Genomic DNA, 19,867 nt, shown 5'->3' with positions numbered 1-19,867 from the left:
AAGCGAAATATTACTAAGAATTTGTGACTTGTTTGGTTTCTTTTCAATTAAAAAGGTCAGTAACTTTCTAACATAATTTTTATTTTCTTCTTGAATAAGCCACAGTAAAACCATATAGCCAAAAATGCTTTATTTCACCATTAGCCATATAACCAATATGCATAAAATGGTGGCTATATTTTTGTTCAAAACAGTTCCAGAACCCAAGAAAGGTATACCGAAAACATTAACCATCACTTTATTCCTATAAAAATAAAAAAGAAAAAGTATACATTCATTTCAAGAAGTGTCTACACTTTTAAACAATAAATTAAAACTTTGTAATATCAACATCAATTTACATTTCAAATGATTTAAATGAAAAGTACAGCGGAGGATACAAAATAATCTCTTTCCTTACCTTCCAAATACATTCTTTTGTTCCTTTAATGCACTGGCATCTAGGATCTCAGAAGAAACTACAGAATGCTACAGGAAAAAGAAAAATTAAAAAAAAAACCAAACCAGCCAGAGTTCCTGAATGGATAATATCTTCCAAGAACTTTCTACATCTCTCACAAAAACACTAACTGAACATATATGAAAATACAAACTTAGTGACTAGAACGTTAAATCTTTTGCAAAACTTGCAAAAAAACCCAAACAACTTTGGCTTTCCCAACCGTTATGTAATTGATTCTACACTATTAAGCACATTCTACACTATTAAGCACATTTATGTCTCAGTCATAATCAAGGTCAGTTTTATACAATACATCATTTGATAGAATGAACAGCTGGCAGATTTTCAAAGCCTTTATAGAACTGTCCCCATTATTTATCTTGCAAGATAAAGGTTACACAATGAAGTGTGAAAATGCTCACTGCACAGGTCACTGGAACATAAGCACTGATACCTGTCATTTATTTTTCAAAACCTGGATTAGAAATCAATTTACATTTGAGTGCATATAATAATTCCCCACGTAATTTCTACCGATGGTAATTTAATTCCTGTTAAAAGGCAAGTTTTCATTCACATGTGCAAAGCTCTGAATTGGAAGGGCAATCAAGATGAAGACCATCTCAACTGCTACCACACCAACCTGCTGCTTAACTGAAGCAAAGAAAGCCCATACCTTTTTTCTAGAATGGAGGGCCTCAATATTCTTGCAAACTCATATAGATACACCCGATCTTACTTCCAACTAGACAGGTTAGACAATACAACTACAATCCCACTAAGATCAATATAGACTGGATTTACTGAGCAGGCTTTCAGTCTCTTCCCTAAGGAAAGCAGCCCTTTCTCCTTCCTCCCAAATCAGGATTGCAATCAACTCTTTGCAAGAAAGTTGAGAAGTTATCCAAGCAGTCAGGCTGATGATGCAATTTTTGTGCTTTAGTGGACATAGTGCATACTAGCTGAGAACTAGTTTGCTTTATGACTACTTAAGATGCACCCACAGCAAAGAAGATAATTCTAGCAGCTAGCCTTTTCACTAATTTTTTTCCTTGTAAAAGGTATGCCTTGTAAAGAATTTGGTAAACAGTCATTCTTTACTTGAAGATTCAGATTTTAACTTTTTTTTTTTAAAGCATAAACTCTAGCTTGATGCAAGACGACTTCTCATGTTTGGGAGAGCAAGCTCCAAGGAATTCCTATTTACAGAATGTTTATTCTGCAAAAGGCTGATAGAAATATGATGCTACACTGGTTTCAGCTGGTACCTGATGTTAGGCAAGAGATTTAGCAGAATTAGAAAAGCATCTGCTTCCTCCCAGCATGTGGGGCAACCTCACTAGTTACCCAGCCACATTTGGATTTATGTCTCAGAAAAAAATATCAAATGAAAACAGCCAAAATAATTTTAAAGGGAAGAGATTTCAGGTGTTTATTTTTTTTGGGGGGGGGTGTGTGTGTTGTTTTTGTTTGTTTGTTTGTGTTTGTTTGTTTTTAAATGTTACTTTAAAGCACAAACCAGTAAATGAGGAAAATGTTGCACTTAAAATTATTTTCTAGGTCAGTTTGACAAAAATTAAATCCCATCAACAGTAGGGCTCTTTACTACAGAAATTGCTCCAAAAGGATTGATGTATTTAAAACACGGAAGCGGTCTGCAAAAGGAAAAAATAATGTATTTCCCACCCCTACCTTAGCTATTAAAAACATTTTCATCTTTACAAATCCTTTTGCCTGTTTTTATTTTCAAATAAAACTCAGGTCTTATCTGCCCTGAACAAAGCATTTCCTACATGCCTTTTCATATATTTTTATGATTTCTACCACTGTTGGCAGCACTGTTTAAATTCCTCAGAAAGGAGCTCAGTTCAGGCTGGTCTGAATACCACATTGCACCTTCAGCAGGTGTAAGTAACATCCTATCTTAACCAATGGTAACATCACTTTGCCCATTTAGGACAAAGCCAGTTTTAGAGTTGTGGGAAACCTCAAAGTGTTTTTATAAGGTAAAACAATGACATTTCAGGAAACAAAACCATAAGAGCCAAGTAAATAGAAGTAGAACAGCTAACAGTAAACTGAAGTGTTTCACTAATGTCTACCAAAATCAGTGCTTTAATATTTTAAATAAAAATTTAATTAAAGACACAAAACTTGCAGCTAAGCCCACAATAACACACAATCTAAGACTCTTATCCAAGTAGGCTGTAAGTGAATTAGGAGAGAGTCAATAAACCCACATTCTACTCTCCATTCCCACAGTCACCTCTTGATATGAATGTCAAAAAAAAAAGAGAAAAAGATGAAAATAATTACCGGTCTCTTAACTACAGCCAAAACTAAACAACATCAACAGTCCACACAACTTGTCTTTTCCATATTTCCATAATATTACTGATCCTCAATATTTTTTCTTTATATGAGTGGTAAGATCACTATTGTCACAGGGTTAGTTGAAGCTGAAAAATGGTTAAATCTATCAATACTATGGGCTACTCCTTCCTTTTTATTCAGAGAAACTTACTTTTTTTTTTAGGATGGCAAGTTTCACTGACTGTGGGTACTACTGTTCGAAGCTTGTACAGTTACTGAACAGCTGGAATATTAAATATATTAAAGTACACTATAACTAAATCATATTGCATTAGATTGCTATATTTAAACTGTTAATGTAATACTATTGTTAAAACAGACAGTCATCTGAGATGGCTTAACACTATCAGTGTCAGAACTTAAATGCAAGAGAATCCATTTAATCAAAACATTATGTTTTATATAATGAATTAATCATTCATTTGGCTTTCAACTGCCTTTGAACAAAGTATTTCATGACACAACTTTATCTTCTACATAGCTTCAATTAATAAATACTTTTAACCAAGTACACTGATTGCAGGTTACTAATCGAAATACAAACATTTCTCAGCACATGTTCTCTCTGGAAAGGCCTTATGTGATGGAGTAAAATAAACTTACACTTAGATGCCACATTTTAGGATATAAAAGTAAGGCCATTATCAGTGAAATGACAATGTTTAAATTATAATTGATTGAATATTAACCACGTGCGTCTATTTTCAACATTTTCATTCAGGGGCCATTTATGCATTCAGTCTGACACACAAGAATACTATCTACAAGGAAGAGCTTTTGTTGTAAAACAGTATAATCTTATACTTGTAATAAATTCAATCCATAGTTCATTACATAGTCCAGAACAACGATTTTTTAAAAATACATATATATTTAACCAAGTACTGCATAGTAGGAAAAAGAAGGGAAAAAGGAAAAACAACTGTTAAAAAAACTGAGTGTTTATGAAGAGTTATTGCTGAATTCTTAGGTACATTTTGACTGCATATAATTTAGTACCAACACCTAGAAGACAGGATTACTGAAAGCAAACCACTGGATTACAAAATTACTCTTTTAATTTTATTTTTTTTTTTGCAAAACACCACCACTATTCAAGGTTTGTTTGTATTTTAATGATTCATATTTCATCCATCTGGTTACACAAAAGGCATTCATGGTTTAGGGCACTCTTTTTTTTTTTTTATTTTCAATACATGGCAAGATCTGTCCCTCTGTCTCAGAAGTGTTCCCGTATGAGAGTTCTGAAGACACTCTAAATAGGCAGATAAATTACTTCTGTATCAAATATAAAGCCACATAGTTAAAATTTGTTTAATTCTGTAGAATAAAAGTTAGTGTATTTCACAGTGATGAAAACCTCAAAGGTTTATTGCTCCCTCTTTATCCACCACCACGCTAGACATTTTGAATATTTATTGTCATGATCACACCAGCACAGGCAAAATCAAGGTTAAACTGTTTATGAAGGTTATATAGAATCTTGACTTCACAGCATTTTCTGCCATTTGTGAATCGCTTGACAGTTAAAAACTTTGTGTTAGGAGTTTTAACTCCTACAAAAAAACCCCAGAATGATCAATCAAATGTATGTCTTTTTAATTTCTTAATTCTTGTGGAAACAAAAGCTGGCATTAAAAGATGTTTTCATAATTATGCTTTCATTGCAAGATCAGATCTAAGGCATACTTCATTCAGTGTAAAGTCATTACACACTACAGAGAGAAGACAAAACCCCTTCATTCTCCCCTATGGATCCTACAGGTACATGTGCAAAACCCAGCAAGACTGAAATAAAGATGGACACAATGTACAAGATATTTGTGTAGTTAATATTTCCTCTAAGGTTTTTAAAAAAAAAGTCTTACAGAGATTACTATTTTTATAGCTTTGAGTAGTCTCTCCATGGCTAGCAATTTCAAATAAGTTATTAAAATCCAAGTAAGAACTCACCAATGGTATTACTAAACCCAACAAAAGCAGCATTTGTTATCACACTATGACCATGATCATTTAAACGCACACATACTAACGTAAGTCAAGCCTATACCATATATTTTGAGACTGGAGTTAAATAAGGAATAAATTTACAGTGCTTTGGTAAGTACATATTCAACATGAAGAAACATAAATAACAATAGGAATATAGCAATAACTTTGAACACAAATATACCATAAGTACTTCCATGAAAGAAATGGATGTCACAAGATGCTCTAGATATTTTTTACAATTTATTTTTTTGCCTTTTTCACTTCTTGACAAACTATTAAATGCAAGTCATGCCAACTGCAAGGGATGACTCTGAGACCGGGGCACAACAAAACATGAAAAAAAGAAAACAAACAACAAAATGTTTTAACAGACAGGCACGCACATAACAAAAAGGAGGCTTTTGTTAACCATCCAGGAGACTACGCATTCTTTACTGCCCACTACTCCTTTCCTGGGAAAGATCCACTAGGTTTTCTTACTGCTCAATATTCTAACAGCAGCAAGCGGCCTGCACTTGTGCAAAGCATTTCCACATGCATTTTTCAAAGAAGCTTCCTGAGCTATATGTGCATGTCCAGTATCATTTTACATTTGGTCACATAGATAGATTGAGCGATCTGATGCAGTTTAGCAAGATAAAAGTGAACCAGAGGTACGGTCTTTTGCCTTCTAATCTATGCCTAATCAAGCAAGAGGACAATGATCCAAAATACTACAAAAACTTCATTCAAGGTAAAATTGGAATGCAGTATATAAGAATGACCACAAACCTATTCAGCCTTCAACCTAACAAAGCCAAGAAGGTTTCCATGTTGCCAATTACCCTGGGTGTTGCAATTAAAACTTTTGATCAACAGTAACCAGGTATCTTCTTCAGCTACAACTACTAATGCAATCTCAGAGAAAGATCCAAGCCTACAGAAGACGAGAGTCAGCAATTTAGCACATCCTACATTCACTTTTTAGTTATCTCCTGGGGAAAAAAACCATAACCTTTGGTAACATGAGAGATGCATATTGTACAGTTGTGATAGTTTCTATAATGAAACTCCAGATATAAATGATAATATCCATAATACAAACCATAATTCTAAAATATATCTGAATATGTGTGTGCATATATATCTCTCAAAAATTATTTCATTTTCTCTTTTATACACATATAAACATCTGGCTAACATGCCCCATAAAAATTTTTCCTTACTTAGGACTAACCTTTTAAATAACAGATTTTTAAACAGTCCCTTAGAATACTTTTTAAACACTATTAAAAAGTTAAGAACTATCTCAGAGTAATCAAAAAAGCACACACAAAATAAATTAACATCATACAAATGTGGTTATATTGTTCAGAATGTCTAATTCTCCCATCTGAAATGAAATAGAGACCAGTGTACCTTAGGGTGAATTATTCATCAATATACAAATATGTTCTCTCTTTCCACATAAATCTTCATGTGAATTTAGCTGTATTTCTGCATAAGCAAGAAACACAGTAAATCCGCAGAACTCTTGCAAAAGGGAGCTGTGTTCCACTGGATAAGAGCATTTTTGCTGGAGGGCAGCAAGTCATCATTTTATCACCGTCTGAACACTAGCAACACCTGTGCACTTGTAAGCTTCACACCTTGAAATAGCAGCAACATATTTGATGGGTTCAGTAGTAATTTTTCTTCCAGTATTGGATTAGACTACTTTGCATATACAGTAAGTCAAAAGTCTAGTACTTGTGTGCAACATTAATCCACATTTACATCTGAGAACTCATAAATATACACGGAAACAAACATGACAGAGAATTAAAACTCAAGTTACAATGTTTTCAGTCCACATGACTGAAAAACAAGCATAAGTAGATGGACAGCAGAAACAGAAGAAAAGGAGTACAATAACTAAAACTGTAAGAAGTAGGTCACTGTTAAAAAGGCAAGTTGCAATTAAAATTGATCAACAGAAGATGTAGACTGTACCATCTGCATAAATGCCTAAATGCAGCATTATTTTCACATCACATACAGTAGATGTGATTTCTAAGCATATTATAACAGCTGGCAAACTCACTAATAGATTTATGGTAAATGAATACTAAATTTCTCCAGCTCTTAATGTACAGTAGTTATGCATCAGCCTTTAAAGCTCTTTGTCATCCTTTTAGTAGTCAAGGCTGAATTTCCTTGAATATTTAGTATCCCAATAAGGAAATTACATATATTCACCTTCAATGAACTTTCATACAATACAAATATATTAAAATACTTTCTTAAGCTGAATCTTTTCAATACTATGAGTTTTCTTTTTGCTATTTCAAATTAAATACAAGGAATTTTGTAACTTCCAAAGTGGAGGGTGTTTTAAGGCAGTAAAAGATATGTATTAAAGTTTCCATGATTGTTTATGATCATCTATGTGAATAAAGCATATTACACACAATTACTGTCATATATTTATCTACGTGACTTTGTTACACTGTACATGATTTAGTAATCTTCTTGAGAAATTTAAAGTGCCACAGTTCAAATGTGCTCATATGTCTTTTCATGGGCTTCTAGTCCATTCTAGTTGCTTTGAGAAATAAGCCCTTGCTTTACTTAAAGAGCAGTCTTTTTTAGGCGGAAAAAGAATTTATTCTTCACTGCTGTGCTAACTGGAATCCAGTGGTCGAACCAATCCTTCTTTGTAAACACGAAGAATAGCTTCACAAACAAATTTGTATTGACTCTGTATAAGAAACAAAACAGAAAAACATTTATGGATGTTCAGGTAAACCCCTGATCAGATCATAGTATTGAACAGGACTAACAGTCCCATGGCTTCCTTTTTTCCTGGACAATGACAGGAGAGCAAATACAAAGACGGCAGGAGAAAATCCTACTCTCCTGGCTGTGTTCACAGTAAACAAAGGTAACATTTACTCTTCCTTGAAGGACAAGCATTAAAAATCATACACCAAGGAAAACACAGTCCCCAATATTAAAAGCATTCATGACTAATTTTCAGGGAATAGGATTTATTTGTAAAACCTACACATATTTATGTGATTTTGCTAACTAGTTAAATAATAGCTAGTTTAATTAGTTATTTACATTCTTTATATATCTCATCTTTTTCTCTTTTTTTTTTTTTTTCTTCAGTTATCTGATTAGTATGAGTATTCTGAGCTTGCCAATCTTGCAGTTACATGTTACCGGGCACATCTAAGTTACATGACCAAAACCAACTTAAAGTTACCATATAGGACATATAGGTGCAACTACCTAACTAAAAACTACTTTTTTTCCAAACCACACTACTGCAGAAAAATAAGTCACTTCATTTTCAATTTTTGATCAGACCACATATCTCCTTTTGCAACTGAAGGGGATCAAAACCTTTCAAATAAATAGTTTTGAAAAGCAGCAGGCACATTAATTGTTTTATCACCCAACATTTTGATCTCAATTAGATCTTATAAAGTCTTCACAAATTAGTGTTTCTCTTCTGCATTCTACTATTACAAAGACTATTCCTGTCATCACCTTGTGATGTAACTACTTGTTAAAAGCAATTAGCCTGCAAACCTCTTTCTGAAAAGTGATACAAGGAGACATTATCAATAGGACTAAAAATCCACATAGACTGAAAAAATTTGTATGACTAACACAATCCTGAGAATGCAAGATGATTGAAATTTAAAAGAACTTGTGAAGATGAAAGCATCCTTCCCTCTTCTCTGAAAGTACCATTGTCAAAACCCCCAAATGAACACCTTCCTCCAACTCCATGTCATACTCAGAGAAGCACCACTTCACATTTTTTAAATCCCTTTTTCCATCTCTGAAATGTTCTCCCAGCTGCCCTTGTACTGTCAGCTCCCATCAACTCTTCAGAAACATCTGGAAACATTCACCCACTATCTCCCAAAGGGCAGGGCTCAAAGATAATATTTGGACTGTGAAGGACCTTAGAGTGCATGTAAATACCAGCAGCTAGGAATGTGATTCTTGTCCATAAACTGTAACATATTTTCTCTTAGATACAGAAAAACTTAAGGGAAACTGGGAGATGGAAATGAGTTTTCTGCATCTCAATTTTCCTGCCTTTTCTTTTTACCTTTCAGTCAACTACTCCCACCTTCAATATCACTCCGTTCTTTTGTCTTTATTTCTTAATTACCTTGACTTTTCTCTTCATCGTTATAGCAATTTCCATATTTCTACTGCTTGAACAAGTCAGGTGTGGTATTTAGCTCTCTGTTCAATACTTTTGTTAACTTGTGTGATCGAATTACTGAACAAATAAAAGAATGAGCACTTCAGCATTGCTTACTCTGACTCAGTCTCTGACTACTTATTTTGTTTTCTCTTATCTGTTGCACGTATTCTTACTGCTCAGTCAGCTGGTAGCTAGTTCTATTATGCATATCCCTAAAGCTCTGTTTTCTGTATTGTTTAGTTTCTCTAATTTCTTTTTAATGGAACATAATGGCTAATTTTTCTTTTTTCAATGAAAGGCCATAGTGTTATACCAATTTCGTTGTAGCTTTATCATTTTGGTTGAAGCTTTTGTTTTGCTGTTCCTGGTAACCAAAGTACTGGTCTTTGAAAAACTACAGCTTTCACATTACCAAAACCAGACACTAAACTGACCAGTTAATAGCTCTGATGGGTCCATTCTTACTGAATATGCCCTGTCTGATATTAACTCACAACATACATCTAAGTGTATCATCTTAGAATTGGAGCACACACACAGTCCCCACAGGGCAGCTGAACATGCTTCAGGCAAGGCTATTAAAACTGAACAATCCCTTTATTACAACCGAACCATCTCTAATGTCTTCTCCCAGAAGCCCTAAGCTGAATATCAAATATGAGCAAATATGAGTGGGGATAGCTAGAACACAAGCATGGGAATGCCATAGAGCACCCAGGATAGATTGAAATATTAACATGTAGCTCTTTGGTAGTCTGTTTTCCCACAGCTGAGTGCTTGCTTCTGTGTCTCATTTACAGCACAGTATGACAATTTTGCTCATTGGCTTTTCACAACAGTATCTGCCTACTTTGGAAATAACAAGTGAATTTAGTTTCACAGTATTGTTGCTACAGATCATCCCTCTCCTGATTGTGCTGACAGCAAACTGCGTGACACACAGCAAGCAAGGTAAAGAATTCTATTTTAGGTATTCATTTTCCACACAGGGGGTCTGACTGTCAGTGTATTTATTGCTATTCCTTGTATTCTTCAGTTATGTCAAAGTGTGGAGTGCAAGGACAACTCTTGCTGATTTCTGTTGTAACAAAAGGGACTCGGCCTTCCCAACAAGCTGAAGTTTACTTCAGGTTCTCATATCTGATTTTCAAAGAGAGCACCACCTCTAGACTGTTTAAGCCTGAACTTGCTCAGATAGTTTTAGAAACTGAGGGGTGTAGACAGGTGCAACTCCAGAAGTCAACATTCAGCTTCCTTAAACTTCATTTAATGACAACCTTTGTCATCATTTCAGCTTCCACTTCTGAAAGGAACAGGCAGGGGACCCTTCAAACAAATCCCTTCTCAACCATACAGTCCTGACACTCTTCCAGAGAGTGCACTCACACTGCAATGAAAAGTGTCCCAGCAGCATGCACGAACAAACTCTGCTCACTGAGCACTATAATGTTACACAGGCAACTATAAATCCTGATGCCTTTACACACCTTTTTCTCCCTGTCTAGGCAATCACAATGCTAGCTCCTGCAGTCATTAACCCGTTAATGAACAGAATTTTTCTTCATAATTTACTTTTTCCTTGATCAAATGGAAACCAAGGCATCTTCTTTTGAACATGAGAGACAGAAATGCCCAATTTAACTGTTGTCTTTGTGGGTCTAAACCCCCTTACTTCCATCTCTCATAGGACATTTAGCTCTCCAAGATAACCCACACTTAGTATTCTCGTCATCCAATCTGTCCTCAAGAAAGAACAGTGTCTCATCCTTCAGCCTTGGTCCCTAACTTCAAATATATTCATTTCCAAAGCTAACACAAAATTGCCTTAATGATCTCAAGTTGTCTTTGAGCCACTTTCATCTTAATATCACTGTCTACTTTCATATTTCAGTTACTGATACTACCTAACTTGTCCTTTTTTTTTCCAAACTGGGTAGTGGCAAAATGAAAAAAGTAAATAAATATTGTTCTTATAGAATTTCTACTCTAAAGTGACCTGTTGAGAAGCTATTTCCTCTCTTCAAACCATGTGTCCTAGTTACAGGACAGTTTATCACTATGTGGGTATAACCAAAACTTGTATGTAATTTCTGATGGACTGTTAATAATGGGTCACTTGCAGCAGCTGCCCAGGGCACACCTGACACCTCAGGCTACAAGCTGGGTTTTAAAGAAACCCTGCAAAGCGTGTTTCTTTGTCTTCACACTAATAATTGTGATAACAGCTGTGATAACTCCCCTCCTAGGAGGTGTTAGCACCTTCACACCCAGGCTGAGGGGTCATCTCTGCCAATGGGCCACACTGGAGTGGCATAATAGGCAGCTGCAACGACCTAGACCATCAAAGACTTCAAACACATCCCATGATTCACAGAGTTAAATCACCCATTGTGAAACTGCCCACCCTGGGAGAGGTACTGGGTATTCCCACTGAAGCTGAGCATATATAATCTTGGGGTTTTGGGACTTCTGGTACCATTCATCGGATCCAGAGGAGGACCAGAACTCCAAAAGGACTGTGACTGCCACTCTCAACAAGACTGTGATCATCACTTCAACAGGACTGCGACCATCACCCAGACCAACTGGTTTTCCTTTCCTTTTAATTTGCACCCAGGGGGCCACGTGGTGCTCAGCACAGGGGCCAATGAACACCGTTCTGTTCTTGTCCCAGGGTGCTGGGTTATATATCTGTTTTTTGGGGGTGAAAACCAGTTTTTCTCTGTATCATTGCATTTATTGTAATCTTTATTAGTAAACTGTAACTCTGACTTATAATCTCTCTTGAGTTGGGTTCATTTTTCCCACGGGTTTACTTCTAAACCAGCACACCATGCCACAAACACTTTAATTTTACCTTCAATTTAATAATTTTCTATAATGCTCAGTACTAGAATGAAAAATAAAAATTTATTCTAGCTTCTTGCAGAGAATTTAGACAAAGAACTGGGAACAGACAATAGTGCAAGTCTGACTTTGGGCGTTCTAACTACTTGCACTGTATAGAAATCAATTATCTTTTCATGGCAAGGTAAGAAATATTTACAAAAAAGTTAAATACGTACATCTCTAGCAAAGCAGCCTTTGCCAGTGTGCTACCTTGTGCTGATTTTATGAAGCTTGAAATATAATGTCAACTGAAGACTCATACAACTAGACTCGTATATCTAAAAAATTTTTGGATCTGTTTTAAACCTTGACAAGTGCAGTATATACAGAAAATCAGGCTTCCTCTCCATCACTTACTGATGTTTGCACCATCATAGCTCGTTGGTCTCGCATTTTCCTTACAATATCCAGTGGATAAACAGGTTGGTTCCTTTCAATTAAACACATGGCTGTTTCCATAGTGACCAATACACCAGTACGACCGATTCCTGCGCTGTGAAATGTAACAGAAAAATAGTCTATAAAATTGGGTTTTTGCAATGCACCAGATTCATATCATAGTCTTAATACTAGGATGATAAACAACCTCAGGAATTATAGAAAGACCTTAGTAAAATTTAAACAGAGTGCAAAGTTTATTTTTACAGCAAATTCAGTAATATTTTCTGGCAACGGCTAAAAAGAAAATATTTTTTAATATAAATAAAACTAAAACCTCACTTAAAGTAAATGCATTTTTAAACAATTATAACTGCTTAAAAATCTAAAGGTATTGGTTTGGTATTTTTGACTTTAAAAAAAGGTAAGTTCTAACTGACTCTTTTTAAGAAAGGCACTTGAACAGCAGCAAAAAAGCCTTTGCAGTGCTGTTCAAAATGAGGTTATGACAGTGGTAGAGGATAAAAACTGGAGAACAAATTACACTGCAGATTATCAGCTCTGTGATAATTACGTGACTAAGCCATTTCACCAAAAGGTTGCAGGAGAAAGGGAGACAAAGGAAACTCATCTTTTACATATGACATCAGTTTCTCTCTTTAGCAGTGAACACTTGTATTGCACAATTTAAGATTTTCATCTAATTCAAGGAATCTCCTGTCTTGGAGAGAGATATTTCACATGAAATGCTTATTCTAAGGCTGAAGCAGATCTATAATCAGAATTTTAAAACACAAGTACCTGCAGTGAACAAGAACTGGCTCATTCTTTACTCTCTTTGGCCTCATACAGGTCACAAACTCCAAGAAGTCCATGGAGTCATCAGGAACACCATGATCAGGCCAAGCTACATACTGGAGATGGGTGACAGTGTGTTGTTGTTCTGTCTAAAATACAGTAAAGTTTTCAGAAAATGTCCAGTGTTAGGACTGCTGCATTCATGTTTACTAGATAAAAATCACATTTTTCACAGTCAAGGTATTCTGCAGGTGCAGTAAGAGGTCGATGTAGAAAATGTTTGTAATTTTAAAACTCAGTATGAAGTATGAAGACATAATTATTAGAAAGCATATACGATGCATAACATTTTCTAAATAAATGAGATATCAAGCTTAACTTCCGTGATCTAAACAGATTTAAATTTTTTGGATTTATAGATTGTTGACCTATTGTATTTTGAAATCACTGAGTTACCTGAGGTAAAATGAAACAAGGCATAAGCATAATAGTACTATATAATAGTTTAGAACAGGTTGAAAGAAACAACAGAGAACAGCAGAAGAACTATTGAGATCAATATCAAAATAACAGAGGCTTGGGGCTACACAATCTGTTGTAAATATGTCTGTGCATACTTACAGATTCAGCTACAATAACGTTGTCTGCAATGTTTGCTAAATCTGGTTTCTGTCAGAAAACATATATCATTCATACATGCTCATCTAACATATAGGAATGACTTCTGTATGATCCACAGAAGGATACTTTTCTGTATGGAAGCAATATAATCAGTTAAAAGATTCTGTTGCACAAAGAGTTCTTTTTTGGTTCAATTATACCTCAAAATAAAAATGATTTTACAGAAGTTCTTTCAGTTTAGCTTTTGGTTAACTTTGATTATGAAACCACTCAATCATCTTTGCATGCAGATGGGGCTCAACTGATACATTACAGATGTAACTAACTCTTAGGGTAGGAAGGAAAAAACCTAAGATGCTCCTGAGCTCTGCTGCATCATGCAATGAGGATCTTGCTCTTTACAAACTGAGACAAGCCTTTATGTTCCTTTATTTCTTCCACACATTTTGCAATAGTTAGACCTGCATTTTATTTATGTCCGTTACCACACTTAACATTTGACACCCTACTGACATCTCCTTTATCACTAGATTAGTCTATAAAAGCTGGCCTCTCTCTAGGGGTCCACATAAGAACGTTTTTGTGATGCTAGCGACTTCAAAAGGTTTCTTTCTTTTTCTCCTAAGTGCACAGCTGTTGAAATATAGAATGCCTTCAACTGCTTGCTTTCCTCTGCTGCTTGAGGAAGTGTTTCTACTACCCGGGACCAGGCTAGTAGAACACAAAAGATGGAATAACTACTGCCTACTAAGTAGAGTCTTAGGAAATGCAATTCCAGTCAAAGCAATTGCAGAAATTTACAATTGCCTCCAGGGACAAAAAGATAAATGACATAGCTCATACTTCGCCTCTTGAAGGCACAGCCTGAGCAATCACAATCAAAAGGTCCAGCATAAGGCCCAAGGGGACAACGTAATCTAACATTAATGAACAAGCTCCCTGTAATATGAATTGCAATGAGATCTATCATCCAGGTTATCAAAAGATCCACAAAGACCAGGACCTCTGCAGGAAAAAGCATGGTCTTTTGCTACTCAGCTTTGCTGAGTAGAAACAGTTGACCTTGACCAACGATTACAATTCACATTTTTCTGAAATGCCAAGATTAAAAAAAAATACATAAACATGTCAAGAAAATGTAATTAAAAAGTTCTCCGTTCGAAATCTCTGCATGCTTAATCAGAACCTCTTCTAAAAGGAAATGAGATAACGCAGCAATTACACACAACTGTTTGAGCTGATTCTCTTAAATCAGAGACATTTAAATTACAGCATCCTTGATTCATTCTAAAACTGTCCAAGAGTGAGTATCCAGTTGCCTTCCATGTGCTTCAAGAACTTAAAGCCACACAACATGGATAAGTGCCTGTGGCACACTTGAGAACCACTAATAGTAATCTGTAGCATCAAAAAGTCATTTTACAAGCTCAGAAAAGAAGGAAAGAGTTAACTTAATTTTTACTTATCATTACAGACTCAAATATAGTGAGTTGCATTTATTTAAATAGTTCATAGACATTAAGTAACACAAGCATGTTATATAAGACTTATTCAAAGTGAGAATATACTCGGAGAACATGCACTTGGTCCCCAGAGCAGCTGCTTTTGATGAGATCATCTTCATTTTCTATTGCATGCCCTAATCATCCACAGAGACCAACAGAGGTGTTTGTTAATTATTCCAGGTATACCTCAAGCTTCAGTGTAGTTTTCGAGTCATTTGTGTTTTAATACAACCTGGATGCATCCTAGATCTAAGCATTGGCATCTCATTGATTATGTCTTGGTGTGACGGAGAGATGTCCGTGATGTCCATCACACCCACGTGATGCTCAGTGCAGAATGCCAAACAGATCATCGACTTGTGCACTGCAAATTTAACTTCAATCTTAAATTCATACCAAAAAGGGGCAGTATCCCAAGGAGGAGACTCCAAGTTAACAATCTCCAATTAGCCACAGTGAGAGACAGATTCCAGGCAAACCTTCAAACTAGGCTCAAAAACCACTCCATAGATTCTACAGATTCCTCTCCTGAAACAATTTGGCACCATATTAAAAACAGCATCCAGCAGTCCTCTGAAGAAACCTTAGGGTTCTCCTTCAAGAAGAACAAGGACTGGTTTGATGAAAACAACCAAGAGATCCAGGAATCGTTGAGGAAGAAGAGAACTGCTCACCAAGCACATCTTGCTCAGCCTTCCTGTCACATAAGAAAAACTGCCTTTCGTCTTGCATGCAGCAAGCTCCAACAGAAACTCCATGACATCCAGAACAAGTGGTAGATCAATCTAGCTGAGAAAACGCAATTATGCGTGGATATAGGTGATCACAGAGGATTCTATGAGGCCTTGAAAATAGCATACGGGCCTACATACCAGGTACAAAGACCCCTACTCAGCGCAGATGGTCAAACAATTCTGACAGATAAAACCTCCATTCTGAATCATTGGTCTGAGCACTTTCAGACCCTTTTCAGTACTAGCTGTGTAGTTCAAGACTCAACAATACGATCCATCCCACAACAACCAGTGAAGAATGATTTGGATATTGCCCCCACTTTGGGAGAAACCCTTAAGGCCATACAGCAGGTGAAAATTGGCAAGGCAGCTGGGGTTGATGGAATTCCACCTGAAATCTGGAAACATCAGGGCCTTGCTCTCCATGCTAAATTTCATGAGTTTGTGGTGCGCTGTTGGGAACTAGGTGAACTCCCATCAGACCTTCGTGATGCAGTCATCATCACTTTGTATAAGAAGAAAGGAGTTAAATCAGACTGTTCATATTATCATGGTAATACTCTGCTCTCCATTGCTGGCAAAATCCTGGCAAGAATACTTTTGAACAGATTAATACCCGCTATAGCAGAAGGAATTCTACCTGAAAGCCAATGTGGTTTCAGAGCCAATGGGAGTACCACAGACATGGTATTTGTTCTCAGACAACTGCAAGAGAAGTGCAGGGAACAGAATAAAGGTCTCTATGTAACCTTTGTTGATCTCACCAAGGCTTTCAATACTGTGAGCAGAAAAGGTCTTTGGCAGATTTTGGAACGTTTAGGATGTCCCCCCAAGTTCCTTAAAATGATCATCTCACTTCATGAGGATCAGCACGGCCAAGTCAGATATGGCAATGCACTTTCTGAGCCCTTTCTAATTACCAATGGTGTGAAACAAGGCTGTGTTCTTGCACCAACTCTATTCATAATCTTTCAGCATGATGCTCCAAAGGGCCACGGCAGACCTCGATGATCAGGACGGTATCTACATTCAATACCGTACTGATGGAAGCCTATTCAACCTAAGATGACTGAAGACCCACACTAAGACCTTAAATCATCTTGTCCGTGAGCTGCTTTATGCTGACACTGCCGCCCTCATTACCCACACAGAAGCAGCTCTGCAGCGTTTAACATCCTGCTTTGTAGACGCTGCTGAGCTCTTTGGGCTGGAAGTCAGCTTAAAGAAGACAGAAGTTCTCTATCAACCTGCACCTCAGGAAGTCTTCCATCATCTCCATGTCACCATTGGCGAATCAGAGCTCAAATCAGTCCAGCAGTTTAATTACCTAGGTAGCCTCATCTCCTCAGATGGTAAGATCGACGGAGAGATAGACAACAGGTTAGCAAAGGCATATAGTGCTTTTGGAAAACTCCATAAAAGAGTATGGCGTAATAAACACTTGAGAAAAGTACCAAGATCAGCGTTTACAGAGTCATAGTGCTGTCTACTCTCTTATATGGTTCCGAATCATGGGTCATCTACCACCACCACCTGCGTCTCTTAGAACGCTTCCATCAACGTTGCCTGTGCACAATCCTTAACATCCACTGGTCAGATTATGTGACCAATACATCTGTTCTAGAACAAGCAGCAGTCACAAGTATTGAGGCCATGTTGCTGAGAACACAGCTGCGTTGGGCAGGACACGTCTCAAGGATGAAGGACGACCTCCTCCATAAGATCTTGCTCTATGGTGAACTTGCCACCGGCTGCCGCATGAGAGGAGCCCCGAAGAAAAGATACAAGGACTCCCTGAAGCAACATCTCAGCCTTGGCCATATTGACTATCATAACTGGTCTACTCTGGCCTCAAATCGGGAGGCCTGGAGTCACACCATCTATAACGCTGCTGCTTCCTTTGAGAAAGCACGCAGGATCACTTTCGAGGAAAAAAGACAGCACAGAAAGAACTGTGTCTTGCAGAATATACCACCTAAGGAGTCTTGCTGTGCCTTTTGCAATCAGACATGTCTATCTCGTATTGGCCTTATTAGCCACCAGTGTGCTTGTAACAAATGTGGATAGAGCCTTTCCCAAATCTTCATTCGTGAAGCCTAGCCATGATGATGTGTTTTAATACAATCAGTTTTGATTCTTTTGGTTTTGATTCTTCTGAGATGATCCAAATTATTAACATTTGACTGTTATGTCACTCGCTTTTCAAAATGCACAAGTATTTTAAAACACTTCATATTTTATTAGCAATTTAAACCTATTGTAAACAGTAGTTATAGTCATATATGTTAGAACTTTTTCGAAGTCTAAGCTTTTCTGTCTCATGCAGAAAATATCGAATCAGTACTCTGACAAAGTCCAGATTTTTTTAAAGCTATTTTTCGTGGGCTTTTTTTGCTTTTTTTAAAAAAAATCTTCAAGTCCTTACATTCACAAGGAAAGTCAGCTTTAAAATTCAGAGAATGTCAGCCAAATAACACCCCACATGGAAATAACTAACATTAAAAGACCATCACACTTACTAAAATCTAGCACTCATACATGAAAAAAATGCCAAATTGTAGTTACCGGTTCCATAGGGAGCCCCACTCTACATGTTTTGCTAACAATACTTATTTTTAAACACACTATTTCTGCCAGATCCTGCTTCTTTGTACAAACCTGGCAATAGAAAAGAAGACGTAACTTCTCATTACACTAGTGTTGCTCATCAAACCATCATTCTGTGAAACTCCTTTTAAGTCTCTTCCACAATTTTTTTTTGCACTGACGTTTTCAGTGACAGTCATTATTCTAGCATCTTAATGACTGATAGATGTATAATTTATTTAATCTGGCTTTGTTAGTCCAGTTTTGTGAGTCTAAACTTACAGAAGGTGAGACAGCAAGAGCTGCTCATGGCTTGGCTGCTTGGCCTAACTTAACCTTATACACCTTGTTGTTCCAAAATTATTTTATGTTTTTTGCATTTACATGGACTTTCAATGGAATTTATGTATTTGGTATTTCCACAAATCAGCTTAAAAATTATGATTCAAAAAAATTAGTCCAAACAACTTAACAGACTTCAGGATTATGTCATTTGCCCAGTTTCCCATCAGCCTTTTGGCCAACATTTATATGCTTCATGGCACTAATCCACATTTAATTAGCAAGTAGCTACAGAGGTCTAAGACATCATATTCATACCAAGTTGTTTGTTACTGCCCTTCTTATAATGGTTGTTGTCACTACAGAAAAGTTGTTCAACAAAAAAACCCCAACAAAATTACGTATATGTACCGACCCCTCCTGGGCAAATTCAAGACATCTAACTGCAAAAACAGATTCATTGTGGTTAAGCTAACATCTTAGATTTTGCTCAGCACAGCATAAAGACACATGATCTTTTCTAACAAGTCTGTCATTGGGACTGCAACAAAAATATGCATTCTCCATCCTTCTGCAGGTTGCAGCCTTGCTTATTATAATTACACAAAAGCTAAACTTCTTCATTTCATTCTAAAATGACAGATTCTCCCTCATTAATAAAAGAACTGCATGTTCTTCAGAAAAACAATACACAGAACTTAGAATGATCATACTTATATAGAAAGAAGGGAATTTAGGTTTGAAATGTCAAACTTAATTTTCACTTTTCTTAAAATCCAAGCAACTGATTTTGCATGTCACCATTTCAGTTAATGTCCTTTTTGGTATAAGTTATAATATAATCTTCAATAATGAGGAAAAAAAAATCACAGTAGCTCTACATCACAGTAGAACTACATTAACCTTGAAATGGTCTTATTATCTTGTAAGAAGCAAAAGGTGTGGTCTTTGCCAGTCAGTTTCACAAACATAACTTGAAAGCTGAGACTCAGTGATCAGGGTTAAAGTCCAGTTTTTAAAGAGTAGATCATATGGCAAGTGGCATTTGGCATTTCACACATCATTTGCTTCTGTA

The 19,867-nt window shown here is 36.4% G+C and overlaps 1 protein-coding gene across 4 annotated transcripts in view; it reads right to left on the bottom strand.

Annotated features, from left to right (window-relative positions):
• Positions 1-1,575: 1,575 nt before the first annotated feature.
• The window catches only part of PTPN3 (protein tyrosine phosphatase, non-receptor type 3), a 99,096-nt gene continuing 80,804 nt past the window's right edge, over positions 1,576-19,867 (bottom strand). For all 4 annotated transcript variants that reach the window (XM_027680110.1, XM_027680118.1, XM_027680126.1 and 1 more), the window contains 3 exons: positions 13,068-13,213; positions 12,246-12,381; positions 1,576-7,526 (listed from right to left, as the gene is read on the bottom strand). In XM_027680110.1, the coding sequence (XP_027535911.1) occupies positions 7,449-7,526; positions 12,246-12,381; positions 13,068-13,213 (360 nt within the window). In that variant the 3' untranslated portion in view covers positions 1,576-7,448. The remainder of the gene's footprint in view (positions 7,527-12,245; positions 12,382-13,067; positions 13,214-19,867) is intronic.

The sequence above is a fragment of the Neopelma chrysocephalum genome, unplaced genomic scaffold, assembly GCF_003984885.1.
Source record: "Neopelma chrysocephalum unplaced genomic scaffold, ASM398488v2 Primary Assembly neopelma1_22b, whole genome shotgun sequence".
Taxonomy (NCBI): domain Eukaryota; kingdom Metazoa; phylum Chordata; class Aves; order Passeriformes; family Pipridae; genus Neopelma; species Neopelma chrysocephalum.
This window is presented reverse-complemented; position numbering and strand designations above follow the sequence as displayed.